Source organism: Lactuca saligna, chromosome 7 (genome assembly GCF_052625555.1).
Source record: "Lactuca saligna cultivar CGN05327 chromosome 7, ASM5262555v1, whole genome shotgun sequence".
Lineage (NCBI taxonomy): Eukaryota > Viridiplantae > Streptophyta > Magnoliopsida > Asterales > Asteraceae > Lactuca > Lactuca saligna.
This window is the reverse complement of record NC_136423.1, coordinates 5,086,513-5,108,841: the sequence shown is the minus strand read 5'-3', so window position 1 is coordinate 5,108,841 and position 22,329 is coordinate 5,086,513. Positions and strand designations below refer to the sequence as shown.

Below are 22,329 nucleotides of genomic sequence, written 5' to 3'. Positions count from 1 at the left end.
TTCGTCCAGAAGTCACATAGAGTGACTGTGTGTGGGTCTTTTGACTCTACTATCGGGCCGGGGACCAGTATTTTAGATGATTAGCGAAGAATTAAGACCAGGCAAGTCTCGATAGATTCAGGAAAGCAGCCATGTGACAACATACTACTTCAGACAATTCAGTGTTCAGACAATTTTAGCGTTTGGGCAGTGTTAGTATTTATGTTTTAGGTTGCAAATACGGATGAAATAACTGGTTGATTGGAAAGTGACAAGTCACTTACATCAGGATCAGCTGAGCCTTGAACATGTATAAGTGATCTGCAGAGATAATTAGGTCCGTGATCCTGTTTTCTAGTGGGAACATCGAGCTATTAGAAGTTAAGTAATTAGTTGAGGGATAAACGGAATAGGTTCAACGATAATGATTCAATATGAGTGGTATGTCAGGGATTCAGACCATCTCGAGACAACATATTTTGGACAGAGTACATGTGATTTTGTTGCGAGGAATTCATTCACATGCGGATTTTTGGGGCTTTACGAAGATTGGTCACGAATAACCTGGGAAGGTTAGGGTGTGCCCAGGATGGTGACCATGTCACTAGAGTGGTTGGGCGTGTAAGGAATGGTAAGGAATGATTTCAAGGACGAAAACTAATTTAAGTGGGGGAGAGTTGTAACACCCTGTTTATTTAATAAATAAATAGGTAAAATTTATGAAATAATAGTAGCCCTAAAATCCATAATATTTAGTGAGATGTTGGTTTTGGGAGCTAAATGTTATAATCCTTGGAGTATTTGGGGTTAAAAGTGTAAAATCCAGATTCAAGTTGTAAGTATTTATGAAGACAGGGGCTTCATGATAATTATTAGAACTTTAGTTGAAAGGAATGAGAGGAGGAAGGACTAAAAGTGTTAACATGGCTGAAGTTTGATCATTGGACTTAAATTTGAAAGAATTTAGAATGCTGAGGGCTAAAGGGTAAATTTCGGACTTAATATATGGGATTTTGGATGGATGGGGTAAAAAGGGTAAATTGTGGATCTACTTTGAATGAAAAAGGAGGAACAAGGACCAATCTTGTCATTACGGCCACTAAAAAATGGAGAATTAACGTTATTGTTTTTTCCAATAAATTTTGAAAGGGGTAATGTGCAATTTTACAAATTACGAGGGAGGCAAGTAGTCATCCCGCATAACCACATCTACATATTAATAGTTCCAAAATTAGTAACATTCACGAGAAGAAGCAGTACGCGCTCCAGCGCGTGGAAATTATGCCAAATAAAACAGAAAAACTAAAAACCGGCATAAAAAAGCTTCAATCGTCACCTCCGGTATTCCACCGCCCCCTCTCTCTCTCTAAAAAACACAACACATGTGACTGTAACGAACAACAACACATCACCAAACTATAATCATACGAACTTATTCGTGGGTTGTTTTTTTATCCTTTTCATGTTTCATCAATGGCGTCGAACAGAGTTCTATCGTATTTCATCAGTTTAAGGATGAAGAAAAGCAATATATTCTTCATGGCTCTCACCACCGTCTTATGCTCGTGTTCTTATCTACTCGGAAACTGGAAACTCGCCACCACCGCCACCGACTTCCGCCGTTCTACTCCCTGCAACATTCATTCAAACGCCACCAGCGCCATCAGGACACAAACGCCACTTGATTTCAATCCGCACCACGTATCCGATGACCTCGTAAACGCTTTACCAGTGGCGCGTGAGAAACATATCCCGCCGTGTATACCGAAATTCACCGAGTACACGCCGTGCGAGGATGTTGACCGATCTTTAAAGTTTGACCGGGAGAGACTTGTGTATAGAGAGAGACACTGTCCGGAGAAATCGGAGGTGTTGAAGTGTAGAATTCCGGCGCCGTACGGATACCGGCAACCATTCCGGTGGCCGGGGAGCCGTGACGCGGCGTGGTATGCTAACGTGCCGCATAAGCATTTAACGGTGGAGAAGGCCGGTCAGAATTGGGTGCGGTTTAAGGGCGACCGGTTTACTTTCCCCGGCGGCGGAACCATGTTCCCGAACGGCGCCGGCGTCTACATTGACGATATCGGAAAATTGATCAATCTCCGGGATGGGTCGATCAGGACCGCCATTGATACCGGTTGTGGGGTATGTAACTCGAATCTTTTTGTTCGGATACGTTTCTTAAACCTTTTTTTTTAATGAATAATTATATGAAAATATCATAAAAACTTTATTTTATCAGAAAATTACGGAGTTTGGTGAAATTTGATCAGAAGTATGATGAATTTGATCAGAAAAACTTTATTTATACTTCAAGTATGACCAAATATCCCTTTTAACCAAACTTTAGTTTATACATATTGATATTTTTGAAACTTAAGAATCTTATTTTTGTAAATTTTATATGTTTGATTTTGAAGTAGATAATAATGTATTTATATTCTTTTATTTAAATACAGTTTATACTAGAGACGGCACACATTTTAATTTTATAAACATCGTTATCTATCGCATGCCGAAGTTGAGAATTATTGCCTGTTCAAAGGGTTTACCCATCATACGATTATTTCGTATTTATGTAATGTTTTGAGTAAATTACAGGAATGGTCCTTATGGTTTGGGGTAATTTACGCGTTTGGTCCCTAACTTATTTTTTTAATTCGGAAGGTCCCTATTGTTTGTTTTTGTCATGCGCTTGGTCCCTACTATTTGTTTTTGTTACGCGTTTGGTCCCTGCCTTACTTAAAAAAACTATTATTTAAATAGAAAAAATGATGGGGTATGTAAGGTAAGGTGAGATGGATGAGGTTGAGGGTGTGTTAATTTAAATAAATTAAAAAATCAAGGGCAAAATAGTCTTTTTAGGTAAGACAGGGACCAAACGCGTAACAAAAACAAACAGTATGGATCTTCCGAGTTAAAAAAATAAGTTAGGAACCAAACACGTAATTTACCCAAAACCATAGGGACCATTAGTGTAATTTACTCTAATGTTTTTTTGTGGTTGACAAAACTGTTATTGACTGTTGTATAAAATAAATACCATGCTTAAAACATTCAGTTTTTACAAAGTACATTTATTAAAAAGTAAACATGCATATATAAAGTACATACACTTAGATTATACTTAAAGGCTTGCATTGTTGGTTTGGTTGTTTGTATTATGTATATCCAAAATATAGTTATATAGTAGATATCTAAAATACATAACTATTAATATAGTTATTGATCATTTTTCTCTCTATTTTATTGTTTAATTAAATATTTAAATTTCACATAAAATCATCAAAATAAAAAATAAAAATCATAGGTAATCATGGATGTGGTAGTAGTTAGCCATGGAAAATTTAGTCAAAGTGGTTGATCTTTATTATTTCATTAATTTTGATATAAAATATACAAGTTACTTTAACACATTTTAATGAGAGTAGTCGTTGAATAAATTAAATGCAGAGCTGTCATTTCATAAAGTAAATTAAATATCTAAAGTCTTTAGTTAATAAATTAAAATGGAAAAAAAGAATCATGAGTAAAGATCAGTGTCCATATGTCAACAATACATTGTAAGGATTGTTGAAATAAATTTGGATTATAATTATACTTGAACAGTTATGTTTCTCAAAACTAGTTAAAATAGAATATGAGGCTGACACATGTGCAATCAGGCAGGGCCGGTCCAAACGTATATGGGATCCGGGGCGAAAATAAAAAAAAAGGGCCCCTTAAAGAAAAATATAATAAAGATTCAAAAAAATATCATTTATTCTTCACTATAAACGCATTCAATTAGCAATAACAAACAAGCCAAATTGTTTATTTTTTGAGCTAATTTGAGTTTCAACCAACTTTAGGTCCTAAAAATCGTATTCGTAATAATTTTATTATATATATACACTACATAGCCAAACAATTTTGGGCCCCATGGAGTCATGGGCCCTGAACGGTCGCCCGGGTTGCCCACCGTCTGGACCGGCCCTGCAATCAGGCTATCCAAGTATCCAACCAATGTACGGGTTAGGAATTAAAAAGATGAAAAAGTCAGAGACAAAAACATGAAAAGAGGAAAACCTTAGGTACGAAGAAAAAAAAAAAAAAAAAAAAAAACTTATCACCCAAATCATACAAACAATAAATATTCAGGAATAAAAAATAAAAAATATCTAATTTTTACTGTCTTTGAATATATATATATATATATATATATATATATATATATATATATATATATATATATATATATATATATATATAGAGAGAGAGAGAGAGAGAGAGAGAGAGAGAGAAAACTTAACACCCAAATCATACAAACAACAAATATTCAGGAATAAAAAATTAAAAATATCTATATATATATATATATATATATATATATATATATATATATATATATATATATGGTGGGGATATTTGGATTTAATAAATTATATGAAATTAATTTTAGAAAAATTATTTATATAATAAATATACCGAGTTTATTAAAAGTTATATCAAAATAGATGAATATCAATATCAATTATAGATTTTTTCAAAAACAAAAAGTCAAAATTTCCGAGTTTTTCGAATTTCACCGAATTGGAGCCAATTTTGAACAAATTTGATCGATTCCGAGTTTTTTAGTCTATTCCTAATTACATGCTTCGGCCCCTATCCGATTCCGATTAATCGGTTGTCTAGGTTGGGTTTTGCATCGCTATATATATATATATTAGGTTTGATTCTTTGAATTTAATGGTTTGTTGCAAAACTTGGAAAATTGTTTTGGTTCAATGGATTGGACCTACAAATGTCCATTTGGAAGGAAAGCAAATTGGAAATGGAAACTACTCACTTTTATATCTTCATAAATAGGGTTGTCAATTAAACTCTATTTTTGTCATTGTTTATTATAAACAATTTTGTTTAAAAAAAACTATACATTTATATTTTTGATATTATTTGAAAATTTATCAAATTGTGCATGCATAAGTTATCTAAAATAATAATAATAATAATAAAATTAAAAATAATAATAATTATAAAAAAAAAAAAAAAAAAAAAAACCCCAATAATCCATATATTGCTAGAAAAAAGTGGTAGCATAATCCGTAAAAAGTTCACTTCGCCCCCATACATTAGTATATAGGATTTGCCCTTTGGTTATTGAGATTACAATGTTGATTATATATCATAATGAAAAGGAAAATAAATAGTTAATCATTACTCTACAATTTAAAGAGTATAATATATACTTTAATAGCAATACTATGTCATTTTATAGTCTCTAGAAACCTTCTATAAAAGATATTTGTTTCAACTATTATACGATATCGCATCTTTCAATTTTAAATTAAGGCGAAAGTTAATACTTTCTTTGTGGTGTAAATGGTTACTACTTCCACGTTAATTGTTTCCATGTCATAATATGCTTTAATATTCTCTTCTTTTTGCAGGTTGCTAGTTTAGGAGCATACCTTTTATCTAGAAACATTTTAACAATGTCATTTGCACCAAAAGACACTCATATTGCTCAAGTACAATTCGCACTTGAACGAGGAGTTCCTGCTTTAATTGGCATTCTTGCATCGATTCGGTTACCTTACCCTTCTAGAGCTTTTGATATGGCACATTGTTCTCGTTGCCTCATCCCATGGGGACAGTACGGTAATTAACCACCTCTACATATATTATGAGATAGTTTATATGTAACATATGGAAAAAAAAGTTACGATTTAATGTGTTTTGCAGATGGCTTGTATTTAATAGAAGTTGATAGAGTTTTACGTCCAGGAGGATATTGGATCCTCTCGGGCCCACCTATCAACTGGGAAAGGCATTGGAAGGGTTGGGACAAAACAGCCGAACAATTCAAAGGAGAACAAGATTTGATTGAAAGGGTGGCGAAAAGCCTATGTTGGAAAAAACTAATTCAAAAGGACGATATTGCCATTTGGCAAAAGCCTACGAATCATGCTCATTGCAAAATCAATCGTAAAGTCTTCAAGAAACCACAATTTTGCCAAGATCAAGATCCCGACATGGCTTGGTAATATAAACAAAACTTTGATCGATTATATGTTATATGTTGTGGTCCTATGTGTTTATCTTAGCAAATAAGGAGGTCCATATGTTACATATCCATGTTGATCATGGGACCATTGGTGGAGGCACTAAGAGTGATTTTTACCTTTCCATATGTTACATGTCGTTTGTGTTTTTTTTATGACAAAATTACCCTTTGTAGGTATACGAAGTTGGAGACATGTTTAACTCCACTACCGGATGTCTCCAATATCAGAGAGACATCCGGTGGTGGGCCAGTGGCAAAATGGCCACAAAGATTAACGTTAACCCCACCAAGAATCATTTCTGGTAGCGTTGGAGAAATTACAGAAGAGGTTTTCATAAACGATACAAATCTTTGGAGGACGAGGTTGTCATATTACAAGACACTAGACCAACAACTAGCAGAGAAGGGGCGGTATCGTAATTTACTAGATATGAATTCTTACTTGGGAGGTTTTGCAGCCGCACTTGTTGTTGATAAGGATCCCGTGTGGGTCATGAACATTGTCCCAGTTGAGTCAAATGTGAATACTCTTGGAGTCATATACGAGCGTGGACTAATTGGAACTTATCAAAATTGGTACTTTTTTTTCCCCTTGTTAAAGATAAATTTATATGGTTCTTATCTTTCAAATTGTCATATTTAATGATCATTATTTGTTGCCTAGGTGCGAGGCGATGTCTACTTATCCAAGAACATATGATTTCATTCATGCTGATGCGATTTTTAGCTTATATAAAGACAGGTAACCTTTTGCTAAGATATGTCATATTGTCATATATATACATGTTCTTTATTTGTGGTATTCTGGTGATAAAGAATGTAAGTACTTGACATTGTAGGTGTGAAATGGAAGATATATTGTTGGAAATGGACAGGATTTTACGACCACAAGGAAGTGTAATAATACGTGATGATGTTGACTTTCTGGTCAATGCAAAGACGATTGCTGATGAACTCAAATGGGAAACAAGATTGGTTGATCATGAAGAAGGGCCACTTGTGAGGGAGAAACTACTCATTGCTACAAAGCAATATTGGACAGCTCCGGCCCCTACCCAAAATCAATAACCAAAATTCTAACAAATTGTGAACTTCTATTATTGATTTTGTATATCGTAATAATCTATTAATTAATGCGTATATTTTAGATCCTAAAAAATCTCTAATAAGTATATTGGAAACGAAAAGAGAATCATTTTTTTGGGAGGATTGTAAAGGACATGTTTGAGTGTTATACTATGTTATTACTTATTAGTGTGTAGTTTTGACTATGCCATGTTGGCAATATAAGAGTGGTGGTTTGAAGATTAGGTTAATATTTTATAATTATAATAAAAGTATATTGATTTCTTCTTTCTATAACTGTGAAGAAAAAAAGTTATTGTTGGAGTTATCTAATGTAGTGTTTAATATATAGTAAAGAAAATCGAAGTGAATTGTATCATTTTAAATCGATGAGTCCATTTTACCAAATGGGGAAAGTATCTTGTCTTCTGATTAGCATTGCTATGAAAAAATATACTATATTAGGATTTAGGTGTTGTTACCGACTTACCGAAAACATTTGTTAGTTTGATTACTTGAAAAAAGTGAAATTTATAGGTACACAAACGATAATAATAAACAAACTATTAATTTCAAATCGGACAATGATGTTTTACCAAATAATACGGATTCTTTATTCTTTATTTTTAATTTTTAATGAGTTTTTCAACAAGTCCATATGAAAGATGTTACGTTATATCATTCGTGTTTTGCATATAACACTTTTTGATTCCATATAATTCAGGGTTTTTTCCAAAATAGACCTTATATTTGCAGTTTTTTTCTATTTAAACCAAAAACTTTATTTATTTCCTAAAAAGACCACACCTTTTTGATGTTCCTTGTTATTTATTATGTATAACCGGTTGACTAGTCAATAGCCGGTATCACGATTCACGAACGTATCCTCCTGCGTACCCTTTCTTTTCTTGCGTACCTTTCTTTTCTTCTACACTCGCTAGGTTTCATTCATTCACTTCAAGATACACAAGTCGATATGAAAATCTAGGGCTTTTTCTGAAATCGCACAACAAGAAAGTCATGGCATCTAACAACGATGCCAAGAAGAAAACTAACACAAGAAAAAATACGCAAATTATGAGGATCTCGAAGATGAAATTCTCATATCAGACATGCCCATGGATTATGAGAGGGAAAAGGTAATAGTTGTTTCATTCCAATCTGTTAACGATCCTTTTCTTACCAAACTTTTTGAAGATGAATTTGAGATTTTTGGTGAAAAAGATGAATATGTAGATGATTTAGTTCATCTAGACGATGACGAGAATGACATTGGTGGTTCCAATTATGTCCATGATCCCACCATAGAGTGGAATCTCATGGAACCAAAGGTCGGAGAGAAATATCAAAAAATTTCTCAATTGAAAAATTGTCTTATTAACTACGTTGTGGCCCATGGGTACCCCCTAAGGTTTGAGAAACTTGAAAGTACTAGGTTAGTAGCTAGATGTGGTAGAGATTATGACAAAAAAATGTGATTTTCGTTTGTATGCATCATGGATGAACACAGAAAGAATAGTCCAAGTAAAGTCAATGAAAAAGAAGCACTCATGTTCAAGAAAGTTTACTTTTGGACACCTTGTATCCCCTCAGTGGATTGCTTCTCATCTTGTGAAGGAGATTGTTTTCAACCCATCTATTAAACTTAAAGAATTGAGGGAACTCATTAAGACAAAATTCAAGATCACTCTATCTATCAGTAAATGTAACAGGGCTAAACATAAGGCAATGGTGATGATTGAAGGGAAGGCTAGTGATCATTATGCTAGAATTTGGGACTATGCTGCAGAAATACACAGATCCAACCCTGGTAGTACTGTGCAAGTGGGTGTAAACCTTAATCCTGATGGAAAACATTACTTCCATAGATTCTATGTATGCTTTCATGCATTGAAAACAGGATGGATTGCTGGATGTCGAAGAGTGATCGGATTAGATGGATGCTTTTTGAAAGGGCAAGTAAAGGGTCAACTCCTAACAGCTATAGGAAAGGATGCCAATAACCAAGTATATCCTATATGTTGGGCTGTGGTAGACATTGAAAACAAGCAAAACTGGAAATGGTTCTTGGAGCTTCTTCGTGAGGATGTTGGAGTAGAAGAAGGTGGCGGTCTTACAGTTATATTAGACCAGCATAATGTATATTGTTATTCTTGTCCCTTATGTCATAAATTTCAAAGTTTTTCTTGTCCATTTTTTCATAAAAAAAGGTGTCAAATAACATTGCTATTCTTTTAGGGGCTACTTGAAGCAGTAAAGGAGGTCTTGCCAAATGCGGAGTATAGACAATGTGCTCGCCATATATATGCAAACTTTAAGAAGTCATATAAAGGAGAAGAGTACAAAGATCTATTTTGGGCTGCTGTTGGTTGCACTGTCGAACCTGAATTCATATATGTGATGGAGAGATTGAAGGCTATAAATGTGGGTGCATATGAATACTTAATGTCCCATAACCCGAGCTCATGGAGTCGTGCTTACTTTTGTCAAGGTAAGTATTACATTTTCCTTTTTACTTAAATTTGTCTTTATACTTTAATATAACACTTCACATTTGGTGTTCGCTCTTAACATTTGTGGTTTGGATGTTTTTGCCCTTGTTGATGTACTAGATTGAATTAAAGAATGAGCAATTCCAATGCAACCAAAGTGGATGAATTTGTAAGTCAAAGTGGATAAGGTTGTTGTAATTTAAGTAAAGCTGAAAACAAAATTCTGAAAACAAAAATCTGAAAATTAGAAATCTAAAAATCTGAAATCTGAAAAATAGAAAATCTGAAAAACAGAAATATGAAAATCAGAAATTTGAAAAACATAAATCTAAAAATATAAATCTAAAAATAGCAATCTGGAAATCTGAAAATATAAATCTGAAAACAGCAATCTGAAAATCTGAAAACAGTAATCTGAAATCTGAAAATAGCAATCTGAAAATCTGAAATCTGAAAACAACAATCTGAAAATCTGAAAATCTGAAAAACAGGTGTGTTTATTTTTTAAAACAAGTGTGTTTATTTTTTAACAAGTGTGTTTATTTTTTAACAGATGTGTTTATTTGAAATCTGAAAAATCTGAAAAACAGGTATGTTTATTTGAAATCTGAAAAACATAAATCTGAAAAACAAGTGTGTTTATTTTTTAACAGATAGAGCATGTGAGGCTTTTGAGAATGGTGTTAGTGAAAGCTTCAATGCGATGATTGTTGATGCTAGAAAGAGGCCATTGTTAACAATGTTGGAGATGATACGTTTAAGTGTCATGGAGAGAGTTTCTTTTATGTATAACCTACAACAAACGTGGGAGGCTCCTATTTGCCCTGCAATCATTACGAAATTAGAAACATTTGGTGAACACTACAGGTTAGTACATTGCTAGTATTTGGAAACATGTGTTAGCCTATTACAGCTTCTAATAAGTGCATTTAATGTATTTGTAGGTCATGGTCCGTCATACCAAGTGGTGGAGGGATATTTGAGGCAAGGTCAACCTATGAGTCCTACTGTGTAGATTTGCAGTCTTGGTACTGCTCATGTAGACAATGGGAATTATCAGGGATTCCTTGTGTTCATGCAATAGCTGCAATGTTTTACAATCAGCAAAATCCAGAGGATTTCATCAGTCCTTGGTTTTCAAGTGAAAGATTCAAGGAGAGTTATGCTACTTTTTTACAACCTATGAATGGTAGCAACCTGTGGCCAACAACTCCTTATGAAAACCCTTTGCCACCTATGTCTAGGCGGATGCCTGGGGGGCCTACTATGAACAGGAAGAAGCATGCCGGTGAGAAAGGAGACAGCGGATCTAGGAAAAGAACTGTTAAGTGTAACAATTGTCAAGAGTTTGGACATAATAAAAAGTCATGTAAGAATCCTACAAAGGAGCCTGAGCCCAAACCAAAAAAGAAGATAGGAAGGCTAAGTGTGGAGAAGATTGAAGGTACTTCAAAAAGACCAAAAAAAAAAAAAAAAAAAAAAAAAAAAAAAAAAAAAAAACTAAAGTTCTAAGTGCATATTCACAAGCAGTTGCTGATTTGAAGGAATCTGGATACATTTCCCAAGAAATTGAGGAGCTAATGGGTACAAGGGATGATGTTACCCAAGAAACTGTGCAACTACCAACAATGGATGATGTCACATTTGAAGCACAAGGCATTGAAGAAACACAAATGGATGATGTAACTTTTGTACCTGAAACTGTTGCACCTGGTTCGACCCCGGCCGAACCAATGACATTGGACTAATAGAGTAGAGGTGATTGTATTTTTGTAAAGGGGGTGGGGGTATTTTTGTATAGTACCATTAATATGACCATTTTGGTCTTTTTGTTGCAACTTATTATTTGGCCTTTTTGTAAGTGTTAATGATGGCCAAGTTCACACCCACATGTTATTTAGAAACTGATCCACTTTGGATTAACATTCCCCTTTGTAAATTGTTTATGAAATGTTGTGTACTTTGTTTATTTTCTACATTCCTTTTTGTCTTTTTCTTATTAGGACATTCTACTTTCAAATATCTATCAAATTATATCATATTAGTTTATAATAAAGGCCCAATAACAGCCCTTATATTAACCAAAAAAAAAAAAACTTAACAGCCCTTATATTAAAAGTTTTTTTTTTTAAATAAAGTTACGCTTTTAGGAAAAACCAATTTTTAACTTAACAGCCCCCCCACACCATTTTTTGAAACAACATTTTTTTTGTATATAAAAAACTACAAAATTTAATAATGAATGAATGTAAACCTTAAAAGGGTAAAATTGGAAACTAAAAATAACATATATAGAAAAGTACTTATATTTTCATACAAAACATAACCAACTATAATGTCATATAAAATATAACCAGCCTTAAGATGACCAATGTCAAGACAACCTTAATTCATCAAAAGTAACACAACCTTAAGATGATAAATGTCAAGACAACTACCAAGAATACCACAATCCTAACATACTTTACTCTTCATTCTTCACATTCCAAACACGCTTTTTTCTTCAACTTTAACTTTAATTCTTTGATCTCATCTTCCATACCCTTCATATCATGGTGCATATTGAAGAGTAGATCCTTGTACCTTTGGATTGTAAGTTCATCATCAATCCACATGAAATACTTGCAATTCATACTTTCATCCTGCAAAAGAAGCAACATTTACATATCATTACATGGTATAACTTCAGGTTTATATTTGGACATCCAAAAAAAAGTTTACAAACATTTTACCTTGTAATTTGGACATCCATAAAATCTTCTACCAGGATTCGTTGCAGTCCATGATGTAAACATAGGAGCTTCTTCATTACACTTGCACAATTCAACTTCTGATGCTCTTGATACTTGAAGAAGATGACATTTTCGTGGACTAACAAGTTGGTGAATCAAGCAAAGAATGATCAATTCAGGTTTATATTCATATATCAATTCAGTTTTATAAACCTGAATTAACATCAATAAACATCAATTCGGTTTCATATAACAAAGTTTTCAACACATTACAAATATGTGCATACTAAAAAAGACTTTTTGTTAGACTTGTGCATACAAAAAAAGACTTTTAAATCTGTATAAGTTAGACAGGCTAGGAAGAAAAATATACCCCTTTTTGATGTTATAAATCGTGTAATGGATGAATACAATATTACAAATCATTCTTACATAGAAAAATTACACAATTTTGGTGCAAAAAATGTTGCATCAACTTGTACTACAGTTGATTATTTGATTCTAATAATTTAATATCACCAACTCATATGGTGAAAGTCTAAGTGTACTTCAAATGGAAGCTCCAGCAAGAATCATATCGGCTTCAATAGCAAACGCATGCTACTTCACTCCGTATCAATCCAGGTGAAGCAACAGGTACTTTTGTTCATCGTTAAAAAAAAAAAAAAAAAATCATCGAGTAACATAAAATTTTGAAATATTTACAAATCAGTTTTTTTTAGTATGCACAAATCTAGATTTTTAATTAAATTGATTTATAATCATGGGAATCTAAGCAATTAGAAGCTAAGAAGTCAAACAAAATCGAGTTGAACAAAGCATGAGACCGAGAAAAGAACTTACTTTATTGATTCATGGATGCCATAGCCTTCTTGTGCGATTTATGGAACTAAGAATCGGATGTTATGGCTTTCTTGTTGTGCGATTTCAGAAAAATCCCTAGACTTTCATATCGACTTGTGTATCTTGAAGTGAACGAATGAAACCTAGCGAGTGTGAAGAAAAGAAAGGTACACAAGAAAAGAAAGGGTACACAGGAGGATACGTTCGTGAATCGTGATACCGGCTATTGACTAGTCAACCGGTTATACATAATAAATAACAAGGAACATCAAAAGGTGTGGTCTTTTTAGGAAATAAATAAAGTTTTTTGTTTAAATAGAAAAAAAAAAAACTACAAATATAAGGTCTATTTTGGAAAAAACCCTATAATTTAAAGGTTTTCACTTCAAATCCGACATTAATATTTATTTTAAAAAAATATAGGGTTGGTAAATTATCCAAAAAAATTAACATTTACATCGAGATAGAAAACAAACATACAACAAGTTGCATCGATAACTTTTTGGGTAAATGGCACAAAAAACATTCTTTTTACACATATATTCGATTTTGACACCGTGTTTTTTTTTTTTTGTCAATTTTGACACTGTGTTTTCTAATTTGTTACAATTCTGACCACTTGACCGGTTAACCAGGTTACATGCTGACGTGGCATGATGACGTGTCAGTTTTGATGACGTGGCATGCTGACATGATATGTTGACGTGTCAAATTTGATTTTTTTTCCACAAAAAACACTAAGTTTTCATTTTTTTCGATTTTGACACTAAGTTTAACTTTTTATTTCAATTTTGACACTATGTTTTTTTTGTTCCAATCGAACATCATTTATCAAATTTTGTTCAATTTTGTTTATTTTCCATTTGAAACCGTATAAATATATTTTTTTATTACATTTTAAACCGTATAAACATATTTTTTTTCATTTAAAAACCATATTTTTATTTAAATACAAGGTGTTTTTTTCTTACATTCAAAGCATTAGTTATATCATGAGAATCACACTAACCATAAGTTTCTAATAAGATGTAAAAATTTGATTGGTTGCAAACTTGATATCTGAGTTTTGATCGACTACACGCCTCCAAACCTTCAAACACATTTTAAAGTTGCATATTTAATATAAAATACAGTTTTTATATAATTAATACATATTTATATATATAAATATGGTTTGAGTGTAAAAAAAATGTATTTATACAAAACTACGGTTTTTAAACGGAAAAAAAAATATGTTTATACGGTTTAAAATGTAATAAAAAAATATATTTATACGGTTTCAAATGGAAAATAGATAAAATTGAACAAAATTTGATAAATGATGTTCGATTGGAACAAAAAAAACATAGTGTCAAAATTAAAATTAAAAGTTAAACTTAGTATCAAAATCGAAAAAAAATGAAAACTTAGTGTTTTTTGTGGAAAAAAATCAATTTGACACGTCAGCATATCATGTCGGCATGTCACATCATCAAAAACTGACACGTCATCATGCCACGTCAGCATATAACCTGGTTAATCGGTCAAGTGGTCAGAATTGTAACAAATTGGAAAACACAGTGTCAAAATTGACACAAAAAAAACACGGTGTCAAAATCGAATTTCTGTGTAATAAGAGTGTTTTTTGTGCCATTTACCCTAACTTTTTTTTAATTGCAAAAATAGTTCCTTCAAAAGTTATGTCCATGGATTTTGAAGTCATAATGTTACTATGCATGACCGGTTATACTATATTAAAGAGCTCAGCAACCTTTGGCGCAAAAAAAAAGTGTCATACACAAAACATGAATGGTATAAACTGAGTATTGGGTCTCATTAAGTCATGCAAAACTATAAAGTTACAAACTTTACGTGTTAAGACCATAAAATGATGTAGGTCTGATGTGTGGATGTTAAGGTCTTTAGGGATTAAGACCTTTGATTAGCTTTTGGGACTCTGGCAAGTACGTCGGGCATACTCCTTTGTACGTTGCACGTACTGGGTCAGCAACCCACTTCCGGGTCAACGCAGGGTGTACTCCAAGATTGTGAATTGATTGACACATCTTAAGAAGTTCTAACACACTCATCAAATGTGAAGTAGAAAATTGTTTTTTTTCTTACTCCTGCACGTTTGAAATTGGTAAATTGTGATGTATTGGATAAGACAAAGACCAACTAATATCAATTGTGTGTAGTGTTTGTCTTGATAGGAATCCGTACTAACTCTTGAATATTTGTTTGTCAAGAAATATTTTCTTGACAAGAGAATCTTATATGTCAAGAGGTCAGTGGGAGTCTAAATGATCGTGAAAAGTTTCAAGAACTAATCAAGAGTAAACTTATTATTAAATACTAGCACACGACTTGAGGTTTGTAACCTATCGTGTTGACGTATTCTTGTTTTCTGTGCTAATCCAGTTGAGTTGCTTATGCATATGAGTTCTACGAGTTCTCAATAGACTGCATAAGCCAAGCACCATGTTCAATTAAAAGTACATTGACTGGTATAGGTGAGCTGCTAAATAACTTGGAAGCAATGGTGGGACACATACACTATAAAATCTAAGTATCATAAGGTTTCTCTCCTTGATGAAAATGATTGCGAGGAAGCGCTTTCACTAAGGAAGATTTTAAGAAGATAGCAATTGTGTAGATTTCATTCTCAAATTCGATTATGATTACGGCATCTCTCTTCATAGTACGAATAGTGAGATTTGGTGATTAGTCTGAACATTTTAGGACTTAGTAATATAAGTTCTGAATTAGTTTAGACACACATGTGAGTTATCTAAGGAAAGGTGTATGAGTTTGAGATGCTCAGATAAAGGCTTATCAAAGCATATTGTATTAGGAAAATGAACTTTGGAAGTCAATAAGTATTGTTTTCTAAGAAGTTTAGTTGATTTCTAAATATGTATCAAAGCTAATGGGAGCATAAATTATAGAAAACAAAAGGTTTCACTTTGCAAAGTTGCAAGGGTTGAAAAGTTGTTTTGCTATAATTAAGGGAGAGAACGTTATACTTTGTTTCGAAATCTAAAAGCTTAGATCAAGAAATTTTAATCAAATTTAGTTAAGGATATATTAATTGTGTCCTCAAATTTTGATTACGATTACGGCATCCCTCTTCATAGTTCGAATTTTGAGAATGTGGCAATAGAAATATTATGGGTAATGGCTGATAAAGTATCATGCTTTTATGTAAGACATTATGAATTGTGTCTCATACACTTCTGGTATAGGATCGATTGCATATGCTGTAATATTTGACCGTTCTAAAATTTTCCAAATGCCTATGGCATTAAGTGGGAAAAAGGACTAGAACCGAACTTGACTAAAATAATTAAACAATTGTCAAGGACAATCTAAGGTTCGCCAAAGATTGGTCGCTTGTGGACAGTTGGAAGTATATTAATGGATGGACCATATTGACTTTATTATGAACAGATAAGACTCTATTTAGAATGAGTTGTCGTATGGCAAATATGGAAATGTTTCCATATTGGGAGTTGGATGTTAAAAATTTATTTCTAAATTAGAAACTTTTATGCAATAAGGATGTTCAAAGGAATGTACTTTGAATGTGAGACTTCACATATATGGAATTTTCTTGTAACAATCTCCAATAGAGCATTTTGTAATTTCATTGGCCGAGTCTTGGTGACTTTTGTGCCGTGACATTACGAAATGACCGTTGCATAAAATGTTAGAATCTAACATATTCCAGTAGTGACGACAATTTTGTATTCTTACACTAATGATTAAGAATTGTGAAATGAGCATCATTGGAAATGTGCTCAATTGATCTATTTCACAAAGTGAGGACCATAGGTAAACATAGTGTGCATACTTGGAGAATGGGACAACTGTTTATAATTCAAGTAAGAAGTTGATTACCCGAAATAACAAATAATGAGTAATCAATATGGTGATTAAATAAGTGTTTTATTTATACTCAAAGGTTTGCGGTCATATAGTATTAGTATTATTCTTGTGTTTCACTTTGCATGTTTTAACTTCCCAAATAATAAGATTATTCAAACCCTCCACGATCGCTCATACTTTGGAAGTTGGTATGAAAGAAGACAGTCATGAATCCATCTGTAGATTATCTAAAGTGTTTGGACATACCACAAGTTTGTTGTAGAGTTCATGAGTGTTACTATAAGATTAGAGTATTTGATTAAACACACGCTCATTTGGATCGCTTCATGGATTTTATCTAGAGTGATTGGTGAGACAATAATATCTTATATTCTTGAAACCGAGATGTGTGAGTTGTATTCTGCAAGTTGGTTGCACATTGATAATATGTAAACGCACCAGTAACTTGGTGTTATAAAACATATTGTTGTGTGTGATTTGATGAGTAGGTACAAGCGAGCATTTGAGTCAAAGTTTATCCGTTCCTTTTACCCAAAGTGGGATAAAAGTGATATATGTGGTTTCGTTCTTAACGTTTGGAGGAGTGGAGGCTGACCAAAAGTTGCTCTCAATGCAACATAAGTTGATTAAATAGGGAAAAAAAAACCCTGAAAATTAGGGTTTTCCCCTGCTTAGCATGCGCCCAGCATATGTGGGTGCCTCCACGTCCAATCTTCGAGCCAGTACGCCCAGCGTACTAGACTAGGGACCGATAATGAAAAGAATTTACTAATAGAGGTTAAAAGGAACATACCAATAAATTGTGAATGTTACACTACAAAATCCCTATAGTGATATTGTCTACTCACAAAGATCCTTTATCATAGGTACAGTAAGATCATCACCTTAGGATCATGGAGTGAAAATAAAAGGAATGGGTAATTGGGTTAATTGTGTAAAATAAAATATACAACTACATTATTGTAGGTTGAAAACCATATGTGCTCATCAGGTTCCCTAACCTGAACCACTCATTTTCTCTGTATCACATGTAACGGTTTGAAGGTATATTAGTATAATTATTGTAAGGTCTATTTCGTTTATGATTATGTTTCTTTATTGACAATGACAACCTGAGTTTTATAAATAAAACACATTTCTTCGAAATGATTCGATAATATTATTATCATGTCTTTTGAGACTATATTCTGCACAATTAATCTTTTTAAAAGAATACTCTGATTTAATAAGCATAAACGAATCGGTCTTTTCTGTCCGTAAAATGGGGATGTCACAGTTGGTATCAGAGCAATAGTTTATGTAACGCCCCAAATTTCAACCTAAAATTTTCAATTAAAACTTTAAGTGTTTTATCAAATCACAACTATAAGATCTTAAAAACGTTTATCAGAGTATCATTAAAATTTATCAAGTACACAAGTCCCCCATTGATGCGATCCAATCGAGCTATGCCCCTCCTTTAATATAAGAAAACCTGCACATGTAAACCACAAATCGTAAGCACAAAGCTTAGTAAGTTCCTCAAAATACCACACACAACACAACACAAATAAACAACTATAGGTTATCATCAACCCTAGGGACTATTAGCAGTCCCATTGGGCCAACATCACGCCCTGTGGGTTATCAACAACCCTGGAGACTATCGGTAGTCTCAGTGGGCTAACAGCACGCCTGATAGGTTATCAACAACCCTGGAGAGTATCAACAGTCTCAGCCACACATAAACAGTATAACACAATAATAACAGCTAATCTACCACACATGCTAATACAAACATGGAAGAGTCACAAAAACAGCTAGCATCTTACATACATAACTTAGTAAGTCATCATTGGTGGCTTCGACTCACAGGCACCGAGAAAAGACTCACCTGAATCGAAGAACCCTGAAACACTACGAAATGATCCCTTTTCTGTACTATTTGCACCCGTAAATCCACCAATACCAGAACCAAATAAAATCTTATTTAATAGCACAAAACCCTCAAGTTTGACCCAAGGTCAAACTTGGTTAAAAAGTCAATGGTCAATGGAAGTCAAAGTCAACAAGTCAACTTCGGGTTGAGTATGCCCAACGTACTCAGCTTGTACGCATGGCATACTCACCATCTAGAATCAGGACCCCATACGAGTACGTGCAGTGTACTTAAAGGTACGACCAGCGTACTGGGCTAGATGACATGCTTCCATTAAGTGCTTAATCTCTTAAGTCCTTTCATCTAACACTCATATCTAGTCCCACAACATCATTTTCAGTCACAAAGTTTCCACCTTAATGACTTTCCATGTCTAGACAAGGTCCAAAAGCCAAAATCTTACTTATTAATCCATTAAGACATCGTGACACTTTCATGGAAGGAAAAGAAGGATCAAGATCACATTATTATGGATCCTAATAGCTCCATAATGGATAAAGTTTCCAACTTTATCCATTAGAATGGTTCAAACCACCAAGATCTAGACTTTAAGTATCAAAGGGACCAATAAGTGCATCTTTTCAACTTAATCCATTAAGTCAAAGTCTCCAACCTTCATATATGAATGATAATAATGTTTAGATGGATAAAGTTTCCAATTTTATCCATAAGAAGGTCACAAACTTTCAAGATCTAAAATTTATACACTAAAATGACCAAAAGCTCATAATATCCAAAACTAGTTAGATCTAACGAATGCATCATCAAGATTCAAACTTTATACCTCTAGAGGATAGATCAAGGTGAACAAGGTCTGGATATACAAGCTCCAATGCAACCAACACTTCTCCAAGAAGTTCCTTCTTCTCTGAGGTGCACCATGCATACTCTAAAGCACTCAAAACACCTTCTTTTAGCTAACAAGGCTCAAACTAGGGTTAGGGTTTCATGGAAGGGTGTTGGAGAGGTGGAGGCTGAGAATGGAGTGGGTTTTGGGAAGTTAAGGAGCTTAAATAAGACTCAAACCACGAAAATAGGGTTTTGACATTGATCGTGTATGCCCTGCGTACTCCTGTTACGCCCAGCGTACTTAGGGTGCCCCGGTATGCCCAACGTACTCCCCTCCATACGCCCAACATACCCAACTTAACCCGAAACCATCCAAACTTCAAACGGTCATAACTCCTTCGCTTCAACTCTGATTTCGACAATCTTTATATCCACGGAAAGGTATTGAGGAGCTCTACAACCCTATGTAATTAGTTTTGACTTAAAACACATTGAGCTAAAATCCATAATTCATAAAAAGAAGTTTGAAACACTACTTTCCCATTTTACCCTTTGACTTCAAAGCACAAACTGAACTATTGGATCACATATGTACATCAACCACATCCAAATGGGCCTAAACCTCACTTCCCCAAAGATCGAAGCCTTATGATACTTGATCTTCGGGTTATGGCCCAAAATTATGAAACGACCAGAAACAGGGTGTTACAGTTGAAGCGAACTAGGAATATTTGGGAATTTTTAGACTTAAATTTAAAATGTTAAGCAATGATCAGGATGTGTGTATCTATTAAGTTTTAGGTAGTTTTCCTAGATTAACTCAAGCACTAGCTTACTTTAGGATAAGATTCCTAATATTCTTTTATGTGCTAATTGAATTAGAGAATAACATACCTTAGGTTTATCTAAATTGTTATTATTAGATCTTTGGTCTATTGTTGACCGGATCTAGAAAAGTTTATGTGTTTAAGATTTTAAAAAGATAAGTAACATATTAGACCTGGCATATAACTTTGTGTAACATCCCAAAACTCAAGGATAAAAATTTCATTTTTAATATATATATATATATATATATATATATATATATTCAAACATTCCTTTATCCTTATCCAAACAATTAAAAGTATTCCAAAGTAAAACAATTATCAGAGTAAATCCCAAAATCATGAATTGCGGAAAAACACGGGCGTATGCGCTGCGATCAGGACGGGACCTTCCCTTTCGAACCGGAAGTACCTGAAACCATAAACCACACACTGTAAGAACAAATCTTAGTGAGTTCCATAAATACCACGTACCATACATATCAAACGAACCATACATAAAATACATATCCAATCAATCAATAAAAGTGTTATGTGCCAACCATAGTCTTGCCATTATGCTACAAGCCGTATCATGGTCTTCCTTGCTTGGTCGGGGGCCAAAACCATGGGTCTCATAGACAAGTGTCAGGAGCCACCTCCTGGTCTTCCATGCAAGCATCACAAATACAACTAGCATATGATCTACATTACTTAACTAATTAACTGTCATAGTTCAGACTCTGGTGTTGCATATAGTTTACAAGGAGCCGCTTCCTAGTCATTCATACATATGCCAAGGGTCACCCCCGGGTCTTACTATAATACATAAACCAAATGGGCTAGCATTAGTGCCTTCGACCCATAGAACGGTGAGGAGACTCACCTCGAATGCTGAAGCTCACTGAAAGAAATCTCTAGTTGTTGACCTGACGACTACCCGAGCTATTAGTACAAAATAACACCCAATTAGCAATTAGGTTCTGAACCAAATCCAATCATCCACATATATGGGGTAAAAGGATCATTTTACCCCTCACCTAGTTTCTTCCAAGACTAAGGCCCAAACTCTCAATCAAAGGCCCACAACCAAATAATCATCCAAGGTTCACTTATGGCCTAGTTTTCCAAATTGGGCCCAAACCCTTACATGGGCCTTACCCTAAAGCCAATTAACTTTTCCTTAATCCAAAACACTTGTTCTCAGATTGCCCAACAATTCTTCAAACAACCAAGCCCAAAAGATAGCCCAAACCCAAAATATCCAATGGTTAACCCTGGTTAACTGAACACGTCGTGTTGCCTCAACACGTCGTGTTGCCTCATGGACACGTTGTGTTCTTCCATTATCCAGATAATCGGGAAATACCTAGCCAACACGCCGTGTTTTCTCGAGATTCAACAGCTTAACCAATAAGCACTTAATCCTTAAAGACATATCCCCAACACATAGATCTGACCTCCTTGAGTTGGATTATCATGTAAAGTTGCCAACTTCATGTCCATATATGACTAAATGGAGCTCTTAAGCTAAAAAGGGACTTAATAGGGGACTTGAAGCATACATGACACCATTCTTCACATAAAGTTTGCACCTTTATGCTCAAGGACACCAAAACAACCCAGATCTGAAAGAACAAGCCTTTAAACAACCCAACTCATACAAAGACCCAAAAGGAGACCAAAATCATAATAAACTAGCCGTGAAGAGATCTAATCATACACAAGCCAAGATGCAAACTTGATACCTCAAAGAGACTGCATGAAGTGGAGAGATTTTGGATCTATGATC

At 34.0% G+C, this 22,329-nt stretch overlaps 2 protein-coding genes across 2 annotated transcripts; both read left to right on the top strand.

Annotated features, from left to right (window-relative positions):
* Positions 1-1,214: 1,214 nt before the first annotated feature.
* LOC145004153 (putative methyltransferase PMT15) lies at positions 1,215-7,387 on the top strand. Its single transcript, XM_078963047.1, has 6 exons — positions 1,215-2,124; positions 5,409-5,619; positions 5,704-6,001; positions 6,200-6,601; positions 6,690-6,767; positions 6,865-7,387. Exons 1-6 carry the CDS (start codon positions 1,453-1,455, stop codon positions 7,091-7,093), a joined length of 1,890 nt encoding a protein of 629 aa, XP_078819173.1. The 5' UTR covers positions 1,215-1,452; the 3' UTR covers positions 7,094-7,387.
* Positions 7,388-8,202: 815 nt separating this feature from the next.
* On the top strand, positions 8,203-11,330 carry LOC145004995 (uncharacterized). Its single transcript, XM_078964024.1, has 6 exons — positions 8,203-8,518; positions 8,601-9,229; positions 9,329-9,581; positions 10,236-10,449; positions 10,527-11,026; positions 11,113-11,330. The coding sequence occupies exons 1-6, from the start codon at positions 8,203-8,205 to the stop codon at positions 11,328-11,330; spliced, it is 2,130 nt and encodes a 709-aa protein (XP_078820150.1).
* The last annotated feature ends 10,999 nt before the right edge of the window (positions 11,331-22,329 follow it).

Coding starts and splice junctions, on each gene's coding strand:
- LOC145004153 (XM_078963047.1), top strand. CDS start 1,453: ATGGCGTCGAACAGAGTTCTATCGTATTTCATCAGTTTAAGGATGAAG. Junction 2,125..5,408: donor CCATTGATACCGGTTGTGGG/GTATGTAACTCG, acceptor TTCTTTTTGCAG/GTTGCTAGTTTAGGAGCATA. Junction 6,602..6,689: donor ATTGGAACTTATCAAAATTG/GTACTTTTTTTT, acceptor TTTGTTGCCTAG/GTGCGAGGCGATGTCTACTT.
- LOC145004995 (XM_078964024.1), top strand. CDS start 8,203: ATGCCCATGGATTATGAGAGGGAAAAGGTAATAGTTGTTTCATTCCAA. Junction 8,519..8,600: donor AAGGTTTGAGAAACTTGAAA/GTACTAGGTTAG, acceptor GGATGAACACAG/AAAGAATAGTCCAAGTAAAG. Junction 10,450..10,526: donor ACATTTGGTGAACACTACAG/GTTAGTACATTG, acceptor ATGTATTTGTAG/GTCATGGTCCGTCATACCAA.